The sequence below is a fragment of the Periplaneta americana genome, chromosome 4 (assembly GCF_040183065.1).
Source record: "Periplaneta americana isolate PAMFEO1 chromosome 4, P.americana_PAMFEO1_priV1, whole genome shotgun sequence".
Lineage (NCBI taxonomy): Eukaryota > Metazoa > Arthropoda > Insecta > Blattodea > Blattidae > Periplaneta > Periplaneta americana.
The window spans coordinates 35,033,996-35,053,949 of record NC_091120.1 but is presented as its reverse complement, the minus strand read 5'-3'; the positions used below and the strand labels follow the sequence as shown (position 1 = coordinate 35,053,949).

General features: G+C 36.2%; 1 protein-coding gene across 1 annotated transcript; it reads left to right on the top strand.

Annotated features, from left to right (window-relative positions):
* Window position 1: 1 nt before the first annotated feature.
* On the top strand, window positions 2-19,568 carry Vha55 (V-type proton ATPase subunit Vha55). Its single transcript, XM_069823162.1, has 10 exons — window positions 2-157; window positions 7,874-8,028; window positions 8,236-8,407; window positions 9,326-9,465; window positions 11,350-11,496; window positions 11,588-11,767; window positions 14,698-14,848; window positions 15,545-15,732; window positions 15,938-16,067; window positions 18,152-19,568. The coding sequence occupies exons 1-10, from the start codon at window positions 73-75 to the stop codon at window positions 18,298-18,300; spliced, it is 1,497 nt and encodes a 498-aa protein (XP_069679263.1). The 5' UTR covers window positions 2-72; the 3' UTR covers window positions 18,301-19,568.
* Window positions 19,569-19,954: the final 386 nt, after the last annotated feature.

Here is a 19,954-nt window from a genome sequence, read left to right as displayed (position 1 = left end):
TTTGAACACTCCATACTTTCATCTAATCAGCCATCACGTGATTGCACGTGAAAAGACGGTAGAAGAAGAACGATGTCGAGTGCAAGAGGATTTAAGCAAGCTACAAGAGAAAATGTCTTGGCAGTTACTCGAGATTTTGTTTCACAACCACGCTTAAGTAAGTTTGGGTAAAAATTAAAATGAATTATTCCCGGAAAATTATGCGCAAAGGTAAAAAGTTATTAATCTGTCCGAGGGCGAGCCGAGCACTCGAGAAGGTAAAGGAGGTCAGACTTTAATATTTTTCAGATTGTTTATAATTTTGCATATTAATTGTTTATTTATTTTATAGTTGATATTTCTACAGATGGAAGGAACTGTAGGAAATCATTTTTAACCGGATTTTGTATTGTAACATTGTTGAGACGAGTCCATCCTAAGTCACAACTTTGCACATTAAATCTGTGTTTTATAAACAAACTATTCGTTCCGTATTTAACTTTCGTATGGTGTGTTTGTTTTATTTTCAAAATCTTAATAACGTACATGTGTTTTAGTATTAAACTTAAACCAGCCTTAAACAATGTAGGCTACTTATTTCCTTTCACAGCCCGCAATTTTAAGTCCTCCCTTAAAGTCATGACATTATTCTGATTTACTGTATTCCGTTTCATCTGGGGGGGGGGGGGGGACCGAGGTGGAAATTGTGATTTTCCTAACTAAACATGCTAGAAACCTACTTTTTTTTCCACAGAGAGTTCGACACTAAAAGTAACTGTGGCTTGTTTGAACTCAAAATCTCAAATAGTTTTAGAGCTATATTTTTTTCTTTAAATTTTCCAAAAAAATGTAACAAAAATGAAATGTATCTTCTCACACACATTAATATTATGCCCTAATTTTTTTATTGTCCATTCTTTAGTATGTCATGAATAAAATGCCCGATGGAATTTTGGATAATTACTATCTTTTTTAATACTCAAGAAAAAAACATTTAAAAATAACAAAATGGAAAAATTAAAGAAAAACTGGTCAACGTTTTACTTTTCATTTTTGGTGAATGTAGAGTATCCAATGCCCACTGAACGAATATTTCACGTTTATCACTGTCAATGTTGCGCTATAATCGCATATGCAAGGTAGGCTATAACAAAAACCTAGCTAACCAAACCTAACCTGTCAAAGAAGCAACAAGTTATACTAAATATGTGTAAAATTGGCCTATGTCTCTATAGTGGGCGGGACATAAGTAACATCGACCATAACTTATTGTGTGAAAATTTCAGAGTCCTAGCTCTCACATTCTGGGAGAAGATACACTTTGGATATGACAAAATTATCAAAATATTACAACTGAGAGAAAACATGTTTAAAATTCTGAATAATATATCTATAAAAAAACTCATATTCACCGAACCTATATTTTCAGAAAAGCCCAGTTTTATTTGATAGTCTATCCTTCTTTTTGACAGCATTTTCAGCCCTTATATTCATCACATACTACTACTTTCACCATATTTAGGTCTACGTAAATGTTCCAGTGTAAGTGAAACACTCAACAAATGATTCTAAGCACACAACAGAAACCACATTCAATTTATACACACCAACACACCACATGAGTTCTCACATGTAATGAATGCCTTCAATAACAAAGTGATATCCAATGTGTGTTAAATATCTATAAGTACTGGTTCTGTCCTTTCGAGAAAAATATATGTGATGTATATTGACTAAGATGGTGGGTAAGGGCGGTGGGCAAGAGCACTGCATGGAGGAGAGAAAAGGTTTCGTATTAAAACATACGATTTAGTATATAGAACTATTAAAGGATTGAATAAAAAATCGTATTGGGTAATTCTTTACAATTGCGCTACCAAAGGAAGGTGAAGGACAATGACTTCCCCTACCAGAGACACTACAGGACAGTGTGGGATAGTGGGGGCTTTGGGTAGAGAAGTGACATTTAGTATGGCGTTAAGGTAAGCGTTCACTACATTGTATCGGACGAATCGCATGGATCGGAAAAAGACTATCTTTGCTGTAATTGTTATGTAACCGCGTTCACTACATCGTATCGGACGCATCGCCTTTCGGCAAATCCGTCCACGTTTCTCAGATGGGCAACTTTTCCGATGCGTGTGATCATGGCCTTCTTTAATAAATCAATTTCAACTGGTCAACTGTTACTATTATGTTGTGCCATGTTCAGTGTCGCGCCAAAATGGCAGACGGAAAACTTATTTCGCGTGTAAAAAATTGCGAAGAATATATAATTTGAGGCGTTCCCATTACAGTAATGAAGTTGTTTCTTGCAAATATATTATATAAACAATATTTCTTTCGTTTCTTCCTCTTCAATTAAGACGCATGAAGCAATTACAAATTCTTATTCGATAACAGACGTAATTAATAGACCTAACCTCAACACCTCTACTTTCAGTAATGTCAGTATCGTACGACGTCATGTTTTAAACAGCTGATAGGGGAATCCGATGAGGTGAAGCCATTACAGTGAACGCACTGCACTTAAAATATCCTTTGCATGTGATTCATACGAGGAGTGCGATACGATGTAGTGAACGCTTATCTTTACTGTCTCTTCTCGTTCCTTCCCTCATTTCTCATTTATTCGTCCTGTCTGTTTTCTCTTTTACCTCACTATTCTTCTTCTTCTCGTGGTACTACAGCCGTTTGCCAGCTTTGACCGCCCCAACAATTGTCCTCCATCTCATCCTATCACCTGCTGCTCTCCTCCATGCCCCCACACCACTCCTCAACAGGTCATCCTCTACAGACTGCAACCACCTCACTGGAGGTCTTCCAAACCTCACTATTCACTATGTGTTATTGTTATTACATACAATTTTATGTAACTTAGCCTGTTATTAATTTCTTTCCTTGAAATTTGGACCTGCGACAGTACCCAGTGATGTAAGGAAGTCACCTATCCAAATTGCCTGAGTCACCCAGACTCCTTGGGAAATACAGTTCAAATCTTGCCCAAAAGAAATGAACAATGATACCAACGTGAATTGTAATAAGGGAGTGTTCAGGGAAATGATACATAATTTGTAAGAATGTCTTCATGGTTCAGGACCAAATTTTGGGTGAAAAATGTTAGAATTTAAAAAATCGCAATTTGTTTAAAGGTATTTAAGATCCAGGGCAAATTCTTCGAAGGAGCTCATATGTTAGCAATGCTGCAACGAGTACAACATGAAAGAAGGAATGCATTTCGACAGTCATTTAGTTGCAAATACGGCATGCTTAAGATGCCACATGAGCATGTGAGGTGGAAGATAGTACTGTATAGTTTTAGTACGTAAATGTATAAGCCATGACTAAAGCCTAATTCCCACAGTACATATTTTTTTTTGCTGGTTAGCAAGCTTGCTGCTGCTGGCTTCTGTGTTGCTTCGGTATTTGTTAACATTTATACATAATGGATTCTCTAATTTTATTGAAATCATCTGCTTCTTCATGTGTTGCCAACACTCATGATGCAGAAACTAAACCATAAGTGGAAAACGACTGAAGTTCTACATTAATAACAGTAAATGTTGTAATAAAGTAATTACATCAGGAGTGTAAAACAGTTAATTGTTATCCTCCCTGCTGACTATCCTTTTTACCTCGTCTGAGTGATCCTGCCTCTCTGCCGGTGACCTCTTCTACATCACTCATAGTATCCCACTCACTGCTAGCCATCACTTTGAGAACAATTTTCGGTCTGTATTAATCTTAAAACAATAATAATAATAATAATAATAATAATCTGTGGTGGCACAGCCCTTTAGGAGCCCAGACCAACCAGCCTGCTGTTGGCCTCACGTTCACATGCCTAAGCAGATCATCCAACCAGATTGGAGGTATCGTGTAATTAGCACGATGAGTCCCCCAACTGTTATAGCTGGCTTTCACAATCGGATACTGGCCGAAATTTCATGAGAAAATTTCTTTCCCCATGAGTATTTGACCCTTATTTTGGTTCCAAATTGGCGTCACTGCTCAATTTCTTCTTTGCTTTTGTAAATATCGTATTTACGCGCTTATTAGTACCCCCCCCCCCCCCAGCATACAAAACCCCTTGTATTTCAAGACTACTATATCCTGGTATTAGACTCCTACATATGTATGATAAAAGGCTGTTTCTGAATTTCTGTCTACGACTTTTGCACAGTAATTAGCGTACATATATTCACAAATGCTCATGGAAAGGTAGCAAGGTAAAATCTACCTCTGAAACAGGCCTCTTTCCCAGTTGTCCTGTTACTTCTCCAATTGCCTCCACATCCATGCTGACAAAGAGGAACATATGTTTGTTTATCCTCAAACTACTGTTAGTCTTACCATTGTACAGCACAAAGACAAATTCCTTTCATTTTTTTTTTTACTAATTGTTTCTGTTTTCGCATACCGTTCTCTGGAAGTCAGTCATTCTGAGAAAGAGATCAATGTCAGATGTGAATGTAAAATGAGCAATGAGCGAGTTAGTCTGTGTCATTGTGTCATTGAAATTGAATGTGATTGTCTTCGTGGAGAAGAATGGAATGAAAACTGCTGATCGCGAATTTTCAGTAGAACTCAATATGATTTTTTTTTAGTTCGTTATTTAACAACGCTGTATCAACTACTAGGTTATTTAGCGTTGATGAGATTGGTGATAGCGAGATGGTATTTTGGCGAAATGAGGCCGAGGATTCGCCATAGTTTACCTGGCATTCACCTTACGGTTGGGAAAACCTCGGAAAAAACCCAATCAGGTAATCAGTCCAAGCGGGGATCGAACCTGCGCCCAAATGCAACTTTAGACTGGCAGACAAGCACCTTAACTGACTGAGCCACGCCAGTGGCTCTCAATATGATTCATTACTGGGGAAATCAAAAAGAAATTCTTGCTGCTACAACTTTGAAGTTCAGTATATTATTTATATAGTAAACACTGTAATTTGTTAATAGAAATACTGTGACTGTATTTGGCATTTTTGAACTAATTTCTATATGTAGACCTACTGTTACCTCGCTTTAAGAAATTATTCCTGTACTTTTTTTTTTTTACTTGTATGCATATACCTTTCTTTGCATTAGAAAAAAGGGGAAAAACGGGCTCTAATATGCAAGTAAATATGATATGACTTGAGTAAAAGCCATGTAGATAAATAAATCACTTCTCTTTGGTAGCGCATTTGTGAACAAAATATTTGTATGATTTAAGTGATACTTCGTTAAGCACCAAGCCAAACTTAAGGGTCCCATACATGCAAAGACTTACCTGGAGGTAAGTCTGTACAAACTTATCTCTGGGAGATATGTCTGAATTGGTTGATTGCCCATACATGCTCAGACTTACCTCCCAGACTTACAGTTCACCAAGAAGGCATAAGAGGTCGTTGAAGTTATTTCCCATGGAGAAATGTGATCACTCGACAAATACTATTCTCCATGGTTATGCATTCGTTTGATTCCTTAGTGCCATTTTTAAATAACAGTATATCTGTAGTTTTGTTTGATTATCCATGGAAAATATGTGTTAATTCTATAAATATGTGTTAATTTCTATAAATTCTAAGAGAAATGTATGAAAATAGTTCCTTAAACCTGAATTTTCATACGTTGCTGCCATTTTCCTACAGAGGACTGCAAAACGTAACAATGAAATCTCGTCCAGATGCTCGCAGTATCGTTCGTTTCTATGTTTACTTTTTCTGCCCCTTAATTTGAAGAGCGCTACAGAAGGAAAATTTCAAGCAGTCCTAGAAGTCTGAAGACTTACCTCAGAGTCAGAGGCCTTGATACTTTCCACCCACACATGAGGGAACTTGCCTGTGGATTTAGGTTTGCAGACTTACCTCCCGAGCCCTTTACACTTACCATGAATAAGAATCTGCATTTTTTTAATGGAAAGATGAAGTTCAAGTAAGCATGGAGCTGGGGTGGCAATACTTCATAGAGGCAACAGGATGGCATGGAGATAAAAAAATAACTGAGGTGCTGAACACTAGGAAGCGAACAGATAAATGAGGAAACAGGATGGCAACACCCAAACCGTTTTGCTAAGAAAATCCACAGGATCACAGAGTTGTGACTCAATCTCTAACTGGTGGGCCTGGGTTCAAGTCCTACTTGGGACAAATTACCTGGTTGAGATTTTTTCGGGGTTTTCCCCTCAACCCATAAAGAGCAAATTTATTACTGAGTAACTTGCGATGCTGGGACCTTGGACTCATCTCACTAGCATTATCACCTTATCTCACTCAAACACTAGGTAGCCATAACAGTTAATAAAGCGTCGTAAAATAACCAACTAAAAACCACTACTGTACTCCAACCACGAGAAAGTCTCCTGGGAATGACACAGAGCAGGGTGATGCTGTGAATGAATGTTGATGTCATAAGGTCACACACACACGTGGGTACTCGTATCTCTATTGGCTATCTCTCAAAGCACAAACGATAACACTGATACACACATTTTTATACTATCCTAGTTACAAAATTAGATCACGGTTAATTTCCTGGTCTTTTAATCCCTCCATACAGGAAATAACATATGCAGGAGAGCGCATGATTTTTAAACTGACGTTATAACTCTAATATTATCTATCTAATTCGCTCCAATAGATGACGCAATAGTAAGCACATTCCTTTCACGGTTTATCTCCTGGTTGGAGAACAGTAACCTAACCTCACCTCACAAGTTACTTGCCTTTTTAACACTCCTTGGTCTCACAAAAATTGCTTTTCAGCTCTTGTTGTTTAGTCAACTGTCCGAAGACAGGTCTGAACCTCACAAGTAATACCAATAAGACGCCACTTATGAGGCAATTAGGCCAGGAGATAATGGGGTAGGGAGGCCAGTTCCTTTCCCCCCTCCATTGCATACATCGCTGACTACCTAATATTACAGTAATCAGACTTGAGATGCATACAAACAATTGTTCTTCCTCTGACCATATCGTCAAGTGAGATGTACTGCTTGATAATAGAGGTACATATCAGCCAGAACCTCAATCACAGGCAGACTCTTCTTATTCCCCATAAAAAATAACACTGTGAAAAAATTTCAGTTCACATATGCTGATTTGTTCAGTTCCATACAATCCTACATTACACCGATTAGACAGCATTATTCTCAACAGACTACTTACTATTATTGTCATTGTTTTCCCTATTAAACTACCATTCAGAAAGATGGAAGTGGGCCTCATCGGACATTATCATTAAGGATGTTGTGGTGGACGTAGCACACAGATTTTGGTTTTGGCAGTTCAATTACGGTACTTAGTTCTTGCACTGTCACAATTTTATATGGGTGGAAATAAAAGTCCACATGCGACATTCTTCGAACTTATGGTCGGATACGCCAGGAGCAGGAGCGTGTTGTATGGCAGGGTGATATGTACTTCTGATGCAAAGCTTTAACATTTTCTAGAGAACATGCAGGTATTTTTTTTTAAAGATGAATCTGTGTCTCTAAAAGTTTTAACTCTGTTCATTATTTAATTTCAACTGGGTACAGCACTATGTTAACCAACAATGAACTGCTTATGAAACAATTGCTGGGTTTGGACTACAGAATCACCTAGTTTAAAAGCATTGTGTTGACTGTTCCACTACTTCATTGTGACAAAATGGCATTCAGTAAAGGGCTAATGGGATTCTTACAACTCGCTAATTGCAATTCAGGATGTAGTGACCATTTCAAAACCATTCTTTTTGTCAGTCACTGTATAAGTAGGTAAACATAAAAAAATTTGACACGTTTTTCATTGTTCTGTAAGCTAATATAATTATGTCAATTGTAGTTTTGACAAAATGGTCAGAAGTTGTAAGATTAAAAAAAACACACAATAGCATGTGATATATCTTATAATTTCTTTGCAATTTTCAGCGTATAAAACTGTGTCTGGAGTAAATGGTCCATTGGTAATTTTGGACGAAGTAAAATTCCCTAAATATGCCGAGATCGTGCAACTTCGTCTTGCTGATGGAACAATTCGATCAGGACAAGTTTTGGAAGTCAGTGGATCCAAGGCAGTTGTACAGGTATGTGCAAGAATTATTGTATGTATGTTTGAATGTATTTTTGTTACTGATCTGTAGTAACTATAAGTTTCATTTTAACTGATATAATGAAATTCTATTTAGGTACTGTACATGATTTGTTTCATTTAAATTTTATCGTAAAAATACAGAGAAAATATTGTATACATTTACACATTTGGAGACTTATTACCTGTATATTGTTTTCAGGTGTTTGAAGGTACCTCTGGTATAGATGCAAAAAACACACTATGTGAATTTACGGGAGATATCCTGCGAACACCTGTGTCGGAGGATATGTTGGGTCGTGTATTCAACGGCAGTGGTAAACCTATTGACAAGGGTCCACCAATTCTGGCAGAGGACTATTTGGATATTCAGGGTAAGACAGACTGACAGTACGGTACAAACTGAGCATAAGTTATAAGTCTTAACACTATGATTAAAATAAGCATAGAGTCGCCTGAGTGTTACATCATTAAAAGGAAGGGAAGAATTTTTAAGATGGGGGGGAAAGAGAAATGATCTATGTCGCAACTGAGCCTCTACTGACAGCAACATGGTCACTTCTGTTTAGCCATTTCATTAAATTGGAAACTATAGTCCTGTCGCTCTTATTTCCAGCAGCAAATCACGTTGCAGGTCGGCTACATTTAAACATGTGCGTCTTGTAATTCGCTGATGAAGATAAAGAAGGCTCGATAAATACTTAATATAATCGTCCGTCATTTTGGCTCTTTCGTTGGCATTTGCAGAAAGCACACGAGGACGTTATTTGCCGCTCAATTATTTGCTGAATTACAGTGTGTTTGATTTATTATCATAGGAGCTACAACATGATAATGTTTAACGGTGTGGCAAATAGATCCCTCGTCGGTTAGCTTGGCAACGAAAGAACAAAAATGGCGAACGATACTACCTACCTAGACTTTATAGAGCCTTCACTTTCTATGACGTAAGCAAAGAGGAGGAGTCACACCGGGAATAACAGCCTCGCAACTATAGTAGCTATATTTTGAAGTCAAGTTTTTGTCTGTCTTCGCCTTTAGACTACTTTTAAAAATATGAACACTACAGGCTTTACTTCGTATTATTTGTCTTGTTGATCTGTTTCGAAAGATGAATGAAAAAATTCACACATCCATAAAATAGTTTGTTACATTTTCTTACATCATTAAGGCAGATGGCGACTTACTCGGCAGAAAAAAATGACACGCTTATTTTAAAGGGAGACAATTTTTTATGCATGAATATATTTGGAACTGAAATACATAATGTGGTATTATTTCAATGCTTACAGGACAGCCCATCAATCCCTGGTCTCGTATTTACCCCGAAGAAATGATTCAGACTGGTATTTCTGCCATTGATGTAATGAACTCTATTGCCAGAGGTCAGAAGATCCCTATCTTCTCAGCTGCTGGTTTGCCACATAATGAAGTGAGTATGTTTTGCACAGCTCAAATAATAAAACTTCTTGTGATAAAAAAAAGCAGAAATCCATGAAAGTGAGCTCAGTTTGTATTCATATTATTTTTTACGTGCAGTACTGTACAGCTGCATTTTCCAAGACTTTACCAGTCATATTAATACATTACTTTGTGAATCCTGATACACCATCATATGCTGTAAATAAGGGGATGTTTTCAGGCTGTTACAAAGTTAACTGTCCTGGTTTGTGGTTAAGTGACTGCCATGTTGAATCTAAGGTTCGTAGGTTCAAATCAAGCTGAGGGAAATGAATTTTAAAGGACGATAAAGTCCTTAGCATGGCTCACACTGGGAGGGAAATAAAGCTGGGAAGCCCATGTCTTAGGTTTACAGTTGAATTATAATGCTGAATAACCTGTGTAGTTGAAAGCGTCTTTAAATGAAATACTTTTATACAAAGTCAGCTTATGATGTTAAGGCCCAATTGTATAAAACTCCCTGACTAAAGATCAACTTTGATCAAAGATCGAAAAGTGAACCGAGTTCAGACACTTCTTCTATTGTATAAAACTTTTCTGCGATCAAATCACCTTGGTTCAAATGCAATCTAAGTTCACGTGAAAAGGATTTGGTAACATCGCATAAACAGGTGAAATGTATGATGCGCGGACCATGTTATACAGGTTTGTTCAGTGTTGCCAATCTAGCGACTTTAACTCTTTTTCAACAACAATTTCTTTTAACTTTTATATTGCTTAAATAGGGATTTAGTGACCTTTTTAGCACCCCATAGTGACAAAATTTAATCTTTCTTTGTTGATAATGAGAAATCTAGCGACTTTACAACTACTTTTTGGCGACTTTCCGTACACTCTGTTGGAGACACTGGTTTTCTTGTGCAATGTAAATAATGGCGGACAATAAGAAGAAGGTTGTCTGTTCTCCAAGTTGTTATCATGTTATGGTGTTTGATACTGCTAAACATAATAAAGCTTTATAAAACGACAATTTTCGTTTAGTAATACAGTTAATTGAAAATTTATGAATGTACCTATCATATCCATTAATAATTAATGGTTGTTATAAACATAATATAATTATAGGTTATGTTATTTGATACTGCTGAACACGATAGAGCCTTATAAAATATAAGATTGTTTGTGTATTAAGGCAAGAAATTGAAAGAAATATATATAAATGTACCTACCATATCTATTAATATTAATAATAATGAATATTTTATTTGCACAATCTGTCACTTGTATATTTCAAACAGAAAAGAAATAACTGAGCTTGGATCATCTAACTTAATCGGAGAAATTTCTTCAGTCAAAGTTGGCTTTAGTTTAAGATAAATTAATCTCAGATTAGACTTTATACAACACAAAATTCCAAGTTCAGCTAGAACGAGGATCAATTTAACCTCTGATCTAAGATTAAATGGTTTATACAATCGGATCTAAAACTCTGAATGACAGTTGCCATCCATTTTATTGTATGTGTGTATGATTTGTGTATGCACTCATTTTTTCTAACACTATTTAAAGAGTGCTTTATCTTCATAGAAAATTACCGGAACTGAGAGAATATATTTTCTTTGTCCCTTCCTTTGGTACAGTATTACTTTCGCATATGTTCTTGTAAAATTTGGAAAACTTTTATTAAAATAATCCTCGGAAATTAAAAAATACTTCGACAAAAGCATCACAGTCATTCTGTATAAATCAGTCCAGTTTTTAAACGAATTTTTACCACAGCAGTAACAATATAAAAATGCGTAATTTTCAGATGTTACATAGTTATCTAAATCCAGTTGAGTTTGTGGCAAGTTAGGCCTTAACAGAATCAAGTGAACATCTTTTGACTGCTGACGTGGCTGCTTTGTTTTCACAGATTGCAGCACAAATCTGTCGTCAAGCTGGTCTTGTTAAGCTGCCTGGCAAGTCCGTGCTGGATGACCATGAGGACAACTTTGCTATTGTATTTGCTGCTATGGGTGTGAACATGGAAACAGCCAGATTCTTCAAACAGGATTTCGAGGTATGTTACGTGCTGTTGGGCATTAAGTAGAGAGAATGAATTTTATTCGTTTTTCTCAGTGTAATAGAATTTCATATGATTCTGATTTCAGGAAAATGGCTCTATGGAAAATGTGTGCTTGTTCTTGAACTTGGCCAATGACCCCACCATCGAACGTATCATTACACCTCGTTTGGCTCTGACTTCTGCAGAGTTCTTGGCCTATCAGTGTGAGAAGCACGTACTGGTTATTCTTACAGACATGAGCTCCTATGCTGAGGCCTTGCGAGAAGTGAGTTTTAATAATTCTTATTTATAAATGTAGTTTATTTTGATTTTATATTATTGAATACTGTAAGTTGTTTAATTTCTACAAAAGAAATGTCCAAGGCTTAAATTTCTTTTTTCACAGTTCTCTAAAAGCTGAAGCATTTGTCGAACAAAAATATTCCATCTAATCTTTTTTTTTTCTGTATACACTGATGCTTCGGCTTCTCCTTTCTTATATCCAGTTCCTTGAATTTTTTTTTTTTTTAGGTAGCTGTTTAAATATTTCTCATTTAAACCTTAGATAGAGCAGGGGCGTATTTTGCGGGCTACCGGGGCTACCGGCGGTAGCCCAAGGAAATTACAAAAGAAAAAGTTTATAATATAACATAATGTAATAATTTTGTATTATTAGTTTTACCATAGTAATTAAAATTAAAGTAATTATTAGATATATTTTGTGTAATAATAGGGTCAGCGGTAGCCCAAACCCTTTAACCAGTATACGCCCCTGAGATAGAGTAATGAATGATAAAGTTATTTGTGAATGTTATAATTGTTAAATATTTTGTATTTTAAACTGCAGGAATATTAATGTGTTGAAAGAGCTGTGATATAGGTAGTAATAAACAGAAAGTGCATGGGTGTATTCAAGGGCGCACCGATAGGAGGGTACATCGGGTCTAGACCCCCCAAAGTGTTACGCTGTAACATTTTTTACAACTACAAAATCAGGCTCTTCGTCTAATCACTGGAGCAGTTAAATCCACACCTGTTGATGCCATGCTTACCTTAACTCGGATCCCACCAATAACAACAAAAATAGAAGAACAAGCACTGCTCCAACATGAGAAAATGTTACGACTGCCAAACTCTAAATGGACAGAAAAGAACCTCCCTTCCTCAATCCTTAAAACTCATAGTAGTTTCCTAGAAAAGGTAACACAGATTAAATCCAAATTGAACATTCCTAACACCAGAGAAAATTTACTCATAAGAGAAAATACATTGGAATTATTGCAACCTACCTTCAGTTTGGAATTAACAGAGGAAATAAGTAAATCAGACACACCAAAAGAAATACAAAAACATCTAGCACTGGAAACGATCAATACTAGATACCCTACAGAAGAATGGCTACACATATATACCGATGGATCCACCAGAGAAAACCTTACTGGAGCTGGAGCTACATGTACACATTTTTCCTTTTATCATTCTGTTGGCAGAGACACAACAAATTATGATGGTGAAATAGAGGCTATACACATTGCCCTCCGACAATTATTAAATCTTCCCTTAAATAAATATAACAAGACAGTAATTCTTTGAGATTCTAAAGCTGCAATTCAGGGAATATGTTCCAATGCTACAAAGAAGTCAACAAAAATAAGAGTCATGGGGAATGAAACCGCAGACACACTTGCAAAGAAAGGCACAACAATAAAACAAAAGCCTAAATTTAATTTCTCATATTCCTCAATAAAACGCTTGATCACTACAAAATTTTCTCATTCATACCTACAAGAAATAGAATCAAATGCTAAAGACAAAAAATGGATTACACTACTTTCCAACCCAGATATAATCCCCCAGAGACCAAGGAAAACAGCAGTTGCAGCCTTCAGACTATTGACAAATCATGACTGTCTAGCAAGTCATCTCTACAGAATAGGTATCTCAGCTTCACCAATATGTGTCTTGTGTAACGATCCAGCAGAAATGAATGAAGATCACTTGAAGACCTGTGAAGCATTAAGATCAGAAGAAACTACAGTTCAAAAGTATTGGAAAGCACGACTGCTAATGGCTTCATTGCCAGATGCAAGGCACTAGACAACAACAACAACAACAACATTTTTACTTAGTTTTTAAGCACTGATAGCATATAATTATATTAGCCATAATTTCACCGAAATGATTCACATACATGTAGGTTTGATTTGACATCTGTCGTGACATCACAGTTTTTCCGCAAGATTTGAGATGTTAACAAACTAAAGAAAAGGCCAAGAAGACTGGACTTAGTTTTGTAATAAAAAAAAAGCAGCGCGCATGGAGGGACGAGGGGGATAGGGGATGTGTGTGTGTGTTTGTTTTTTCTCATATCGTTTTATTGCGCCCCCCCCCCCCAAGACATTCCTGGGTGCTCTATTGGGTGTATTCAATGGTGTATAGAGATAATTATTCTGCTCTTAAATTAACTTACAATCGCTATCACCTTGCACCCTGGCGTTGCTACATCATGCCTTCACTGCTAATGATAACTAGGACCTGAAAACGTATAATGCAGAAAACTGTTTGGTTTTTTCCTATTTTTATACTTTTGGCAACATGTTAACAAAAACAACTAACGAAATGAAAAGATGTAGTTATCATTGATTACCAAGAAAGATGAAGGTTAGAGTAGGAGATGGAAAGGACTGGATTATTGCAACAAGCAACATTATTCTGGCACTTTCGTCATAATGTTAAACTTACATTAAAAGAGTACGGAACTATAAACATGAAAAGTAGTACAGAAAATGTGTGTCTAATGCCTACCCACTTCACTTGCGTGATTGGGGTGTACAGAAAATATAAAGAATAATGTTTGTATTTTGTTGCTGGTGGTGTGATATCATTCTGCTAACTGAAGCACTGGAATGTTGAGTTGGTGATAGCAGCTGTGATTCATCCATAAACAAATTACAGCAAGGTCACTATGAAAACAATCGTGGCTTGAAGAACATTTAAAATTAAAATACATTAAAGAAGGACACAAATAATGAACTTTAATAAATTAATATGTGTGTGGGGGATTCATTAAGTTAGTGGTAAAATGTAACATTTTGATATACTTTTAAGGAAATATTGTATTTGTGCATCACAAATCTGGCAAAGCAGTTACTCAGCTGCTGTCACAGGAAAGATCTCAATTTTGTGAAATATACTTACATTGTATTTCTCTGCTAGGTCTCAGCTGCCAGAGAGGAAGTGCCTGGACGACGAGGTTTCCCTGGTTACATGTACACAGATTTGGCCACAATTTACGAACGCGCTGGTCGTGTAGAGGGACGTAATGGGTCAATTACACAAATTCCCATTCTTACAATGCCTAACGATGGTAAGAAGGAATGTTAATCTGATATGTGTTGTTTTGATGTCCGATAAATTTGCAATTGTTAGAACATTAGTATGAGCAAGAGTCTACACGAAATTCTATGGGAGGTGCTGTTAAGTTAATTACAATACTTCTGTACAAATTCAGTGTTGCTAAATAAAAATGGAAGTGGTGGAAGATATTCCTAAAGCCTGGTTAAATCATTCCTTAAATGGTTTCTATGATCGAGTGACACATTGTAAAGCAGCTGAGGGCTACCAATTTGAACACATAATTTAGAAGATGAGCTGGCTTTGTTTTGTTTTTGTTAAGGAAGAAGTATTTTATTATTTTAATATTCGATTCACTTTTCTGTTTCCTTGTCTTAGTAACACTGAATTTATACAGAAGTATCAAGTGTAGGTAATTTTTGAAAAGCTCTTAATGAGTACTATTCAAAAATTAAAAAAAAAATATATTGGGTGTTCCATTTAAAATAAGAGAGTTGGAGTTATTTCTGGTTAAATGGAAGTAGAAAAAACTCGGTAATACCATTATTGAGTTCTTAGCATATGGTTATCCCCACATACCAAGTTTCATGTCACTGAATCACATGCTTCAAAAGTTATGTAGGTGGTGCGGGACTTTTAACTAACCCTGTATAAATCCTTATAGTATGAGTATGTAACAGTTTCTTACGAAATATTTGTTTATTTTTAGATATTACTCATCCAATTCCTGATCTGACCGGATACATCACAGAGGGGCAAATATACGTTGATCGTCAACTTCACAACAGACAGATTTATCCACCAGTAAATGTACTGCCCTCCCTGAGTCGTCTGATGAAGTCTGCCATCGGTGACGAAATGACACGTAAAGACCATGCAGATGTGTCAAACCAACTGGTAAATATTCATTGTTGCAGAGCTGTGCTCCATATTTATGTATACTGTATACATATTGACATAACTATCTGAAGATAATGGAGGTTATCTTTTTACTGATGTGATGTGCTCATTGAACTAGTTCAGATATCTGAAGTATGGTGTAAAGTTTATTATATTCATTTGTCCCCTTTTGTCATACTATTTTCTTGTATTTTCTTTACAGTATGCATGTTACGCTATTGGTAAGGACGTACAAGCCATGAAGGCTGTGGTTGGAGAAGAAGCTCTCACACCAGATGATTTGCTATATCTGGAATTCCTTACAAAATTTGAGAAGAACTTCATTTCTCAAGGTAAATTTTTTTTTACACTGTTTTAAGTGTCTCCAAATTTAAGTGCGATATGTACTCGTGTAATTTCCCCCTTTTTCTCAAAATTTGGAGGGGGAGAATTACTCAAGAACTACAAAATATCGAAAATAATCTGGTCATAAATAACATCAAACACAGGCACTGGCATGGCTCAGTCGGTTAAGGCGCTTGCCTGCCGGTCTGAATTTACGCTTGGGCTGATTACCTCGTCGGGTTTTTTCCGAGGTTTTCCCCAATCGTAATGTGAATGCAAGGTAATCTATGGCGAATCCTCGGCCTCATCTCACTATCACAATCTCATCGATGCTAAATAACCTAGTAGTTGATATAGCGTCGTTAAATAACAAACTAAAAAAAAAATCTAACAATTCATGTCGTAATCAAATGTTGAATACTAAATAGCTACAAATATATTAACAATTTCAGAAATTATGGACAATTTTGTGGCTTTTCTTTGTATATCAGTTCTGCTGTCTTTAACGTAACCGTGACTAATCTGAGATCATGATGTTAAATTTAATGCATAAAATATCTGTATCACTGAGGGAAAGAAACGTAGATATATTTGACACTGCAATACTTTCAATGGACAGAAGTTTAAATCGTCTTCCTTGTCATCAGAGGAATCTAGACATTTTTCATTGTAGAAGGAATAAATAAAGACCTTGGATTTCTCCATGCTTATTTTTTCGATACTTGGAATCTTCACGAAAGACACTCTTTAAGAGAAAAGGAGTGTGCAGTTTTGTTTACAGCAAGAGGGAAAAATTATGCGCAAAAAATAAAATTCTGAGAAACATGTCCTGGAAGTCTTGGAGGGGGATTATTCGAGGAGGGGGTAAATACTTTGTGGCATTTTTTGAGTGAATCATTCCGAAGTTTGGTTTTCTCTAAAAGAAAGTTAAAGTAAGGGTTAGTGTCACACTTAATTTATGACATGTAATAGGATCATATGATAATTGACTTTAATGCGGTAAAATTATTAAAAATGACCTTCATATCACTTGGTTTCTAATTGCTTTGCTGGATAGCATTGGTGTCGTCCTCTCCTGTCTAAAAATAGGAACAGTACAAACATGTCTATCTTTTATACTTACCCTGTTAATTGAACAGTTCTGCTGAACAGATGCCCCTCTTTAGAAATGAAATTTAGTACCAAGTTTTAATCAGGTGAAGTAAACCCCACATTGTTGCTACCGGCATAGCTCAGTTGGCTGATGCGCTTGCTTGCCGATCCAGAGTTGCACTCAGGCATAGGTTCGATTCCTGCTTGGACAGGTTCCCACCTGGTTGAGTGTTTTCCAAGGAAAATGTCAGATAATGTATGGCGAATCCTTGGCCTCATCTCGCTGTCACCAATTCAAAGTAACAGATCGAATGTGAAATATATTATGTTGTTTTCTATTGCCAGGCTTTGACAATAAAGTCATTTGACCTCTTGCACTCCAATATTTTTCAAAGATATTAACATGGTCACACAGATTTTGAGGTGTTTCGAATCCATTTCTTGGTTTGAGTTGCACAATGGGCAGTTAAGGGACATATATTCCAATTCTATGCAGGTGTTTGGCCAAACAATCATGGCCTGTTACCAATCTAAATGCAGCTACAGACGATTTTCGTGGTAAATCGGGAATTAACTGTGGATTATGATGCAGAGAGTTCCATTTTTTCCCTTGTGATTGTGTTATCAAATTTTGTTTGTTGAAGTCTAATTATGTAGATTTAATACAGCTTTTCACAGAGTAATATGTAGATTCAGTAACAGGTCTGTAAGTAGCAGTGATGCCCTTCTTTGCTAAAGCATCCACATTCTCGTTTCCCAGGAATCCACAATGGGATGGTATCCATTGGAATACAATTCTTTTATTGAGTGATATTAATTGAGAGATTGTGGTTATGTATCATACAAAGGAATATAACTGATAACATGAAAAACTACATTTGTGTCCATGGCTATATTACTGTTAGTCACACATTTACATTGTGCACCATGACAAAATAGTATGTTATGTTTATTATGGCCGCTTGAGACATATCTCTGTAATCAAGTGATATTTTTGCAGGTAACTACGAAAATCGAACAGTGTTTGAGTCGCTGGACATTGGATGGCAACTCCTTCGTATCTTCCCGAAAGAAATGTTGAAGCGTATTCCAGCTGCTACATTGGCAGAATTTTATCCAAGAGACTCCAGACATACTACTGCGAAGTAGACATTTCTGTATTAAATCCAGTCATTCAAGATCAGAGAATTAGTAACAGACATGTCAGATTGTAAAATAGCTTTGGTCCATGGTTTCTTTCTCATAATCTGTCTGATGTTTATATTGAAGATATAGGCAGTTTACTTCATTTTAAAGGGAGCATATTCGGGAAAATATTAACGTTTTCATCTGAAAAGATTTGTTTAAACCATGGTTTCCGAGTATTATATTTATAAGTATTTTGGTTAAAAAGGAAAAATGATGTTACATCAAATTTAACCAATTTAATGCCATGATGAACGAAATGCTGTTTTAACTCCTTGAGTGTTGGCTTTGTTTACAAAGGGGTGGGGGGACGTAAGTTTGTGCTATCAAAGACGGCGAAGGTTTTTTTTTTTTCATGGGTACTGAATTAATAGAGAACTAAATTTGTAACATCTGTAAACAAAGAAAAGAAGGCATTGCATTTAAGTATTTCTTGGCCGATGCTTGAGGTGTTGAATACAGATTCAAATTAAGTATAATTTACAATACTCAGTTTCAAGTACAGTAATACATTTCACAGGAAGGAGGTATTGAAACGTGATGATGATCTCCTGCAACATTCATTTCATCTTAAACGCAATATGGAACATAATTGTACATTGTTAACTTGGTGTATAAATTGTATATTAATTGTTACAAAACCATTGTCGATGATATGCATAATTTTAGATCGTTGTCCATTTTGGTTGTTCAGAATCATTCCTACTTAACTCTTCATACATTATCATTATGTGTCACAAAGCTACTTATTTTAGCTGATTACTGGGTTCATAACATTCCATTGATTCACCTTCAGTAGTGTGTAGACGACGAAGTTTTTCTCCATTTTATGTCTGGAAGATTTTGAACTCGTGTATATTTTGTAAGTAATTGCTTTTTGAAATGTTCTGTCCAGTTTAATTTTATTTTGTTTTGTATATAAACTGGGGAACCCTTTATACAAAATTCCACACGTACATGGTGAGAGTATCTGAGACCATGAAATTGTACTATGATTTGATTGTACCTCGACAGTATTCGGTTAGTTCTGGTGAGTGGTTGTCCATAGATTTGTGGTGTAACTATAGTAGATTGTTTTATTTAGAAGATGAAAATATAGCATTGTTAGCTGACAGGAAGAGTAAGAGTATAAAATATATATATATTATATTATGTATATCATGTTAATATTATTTTGTGTTTAAGTGTTTTGACTGCCCTGTCTGTTGAAACAAAGATTATTGGAGAGGAAACGTGTTTTCTTATTCTTCCTTTGTGAAGTAGCTTCGTCATTTGAGACACTGATAAAGGGGGGGGGGGGGTTATGATGTGCAAACTTGTTTCAGTGAAACCTATACAAAATTGTTGGAGATTCATATCCACCTAGGTTATGGGAGGGATGGGAATACTTTTTGGAACTGTTCTTGTCAGATTTCATAACTTAGCAGTTGCTTGTTTCCTACAAATCAGTGTAGCATAGCAGATAAATGTGTACTGCATATTCCGAATCTCACCGGACCGGTGGACAACAATGACGTCAAGCTGCAGCGAAATAGGAACAAAACTGCTGGAAGGATCGATGGCTGTCATGGCGACTGTACAAGTTGTTGTCTGTGCTACGCTAGCAAAATTTTGCGAA

Coding starts and splice junctions, on each gene's coding strand:
- Vha55 (XM_069823162.1), top strand. CDS start 73: ATGTCGAGTGCAAGAGGATTTAAGCAAGCTACAAGAGAAAATGTCTTG. Junction 158..7,873: donor TGTTTCACAACCACGCTTAA/GTAAGTTTGGGT, acceptor TGCAATTTTCAG/CGTATAAAACTGTGTCTGGA. Junction 15,733..15,937: donor CAGATGTGTCAAACCAACTG/GTAAATATTCAT, acceptor TTTTCTTTACAG/TATGCATGTTACGCTATTGG.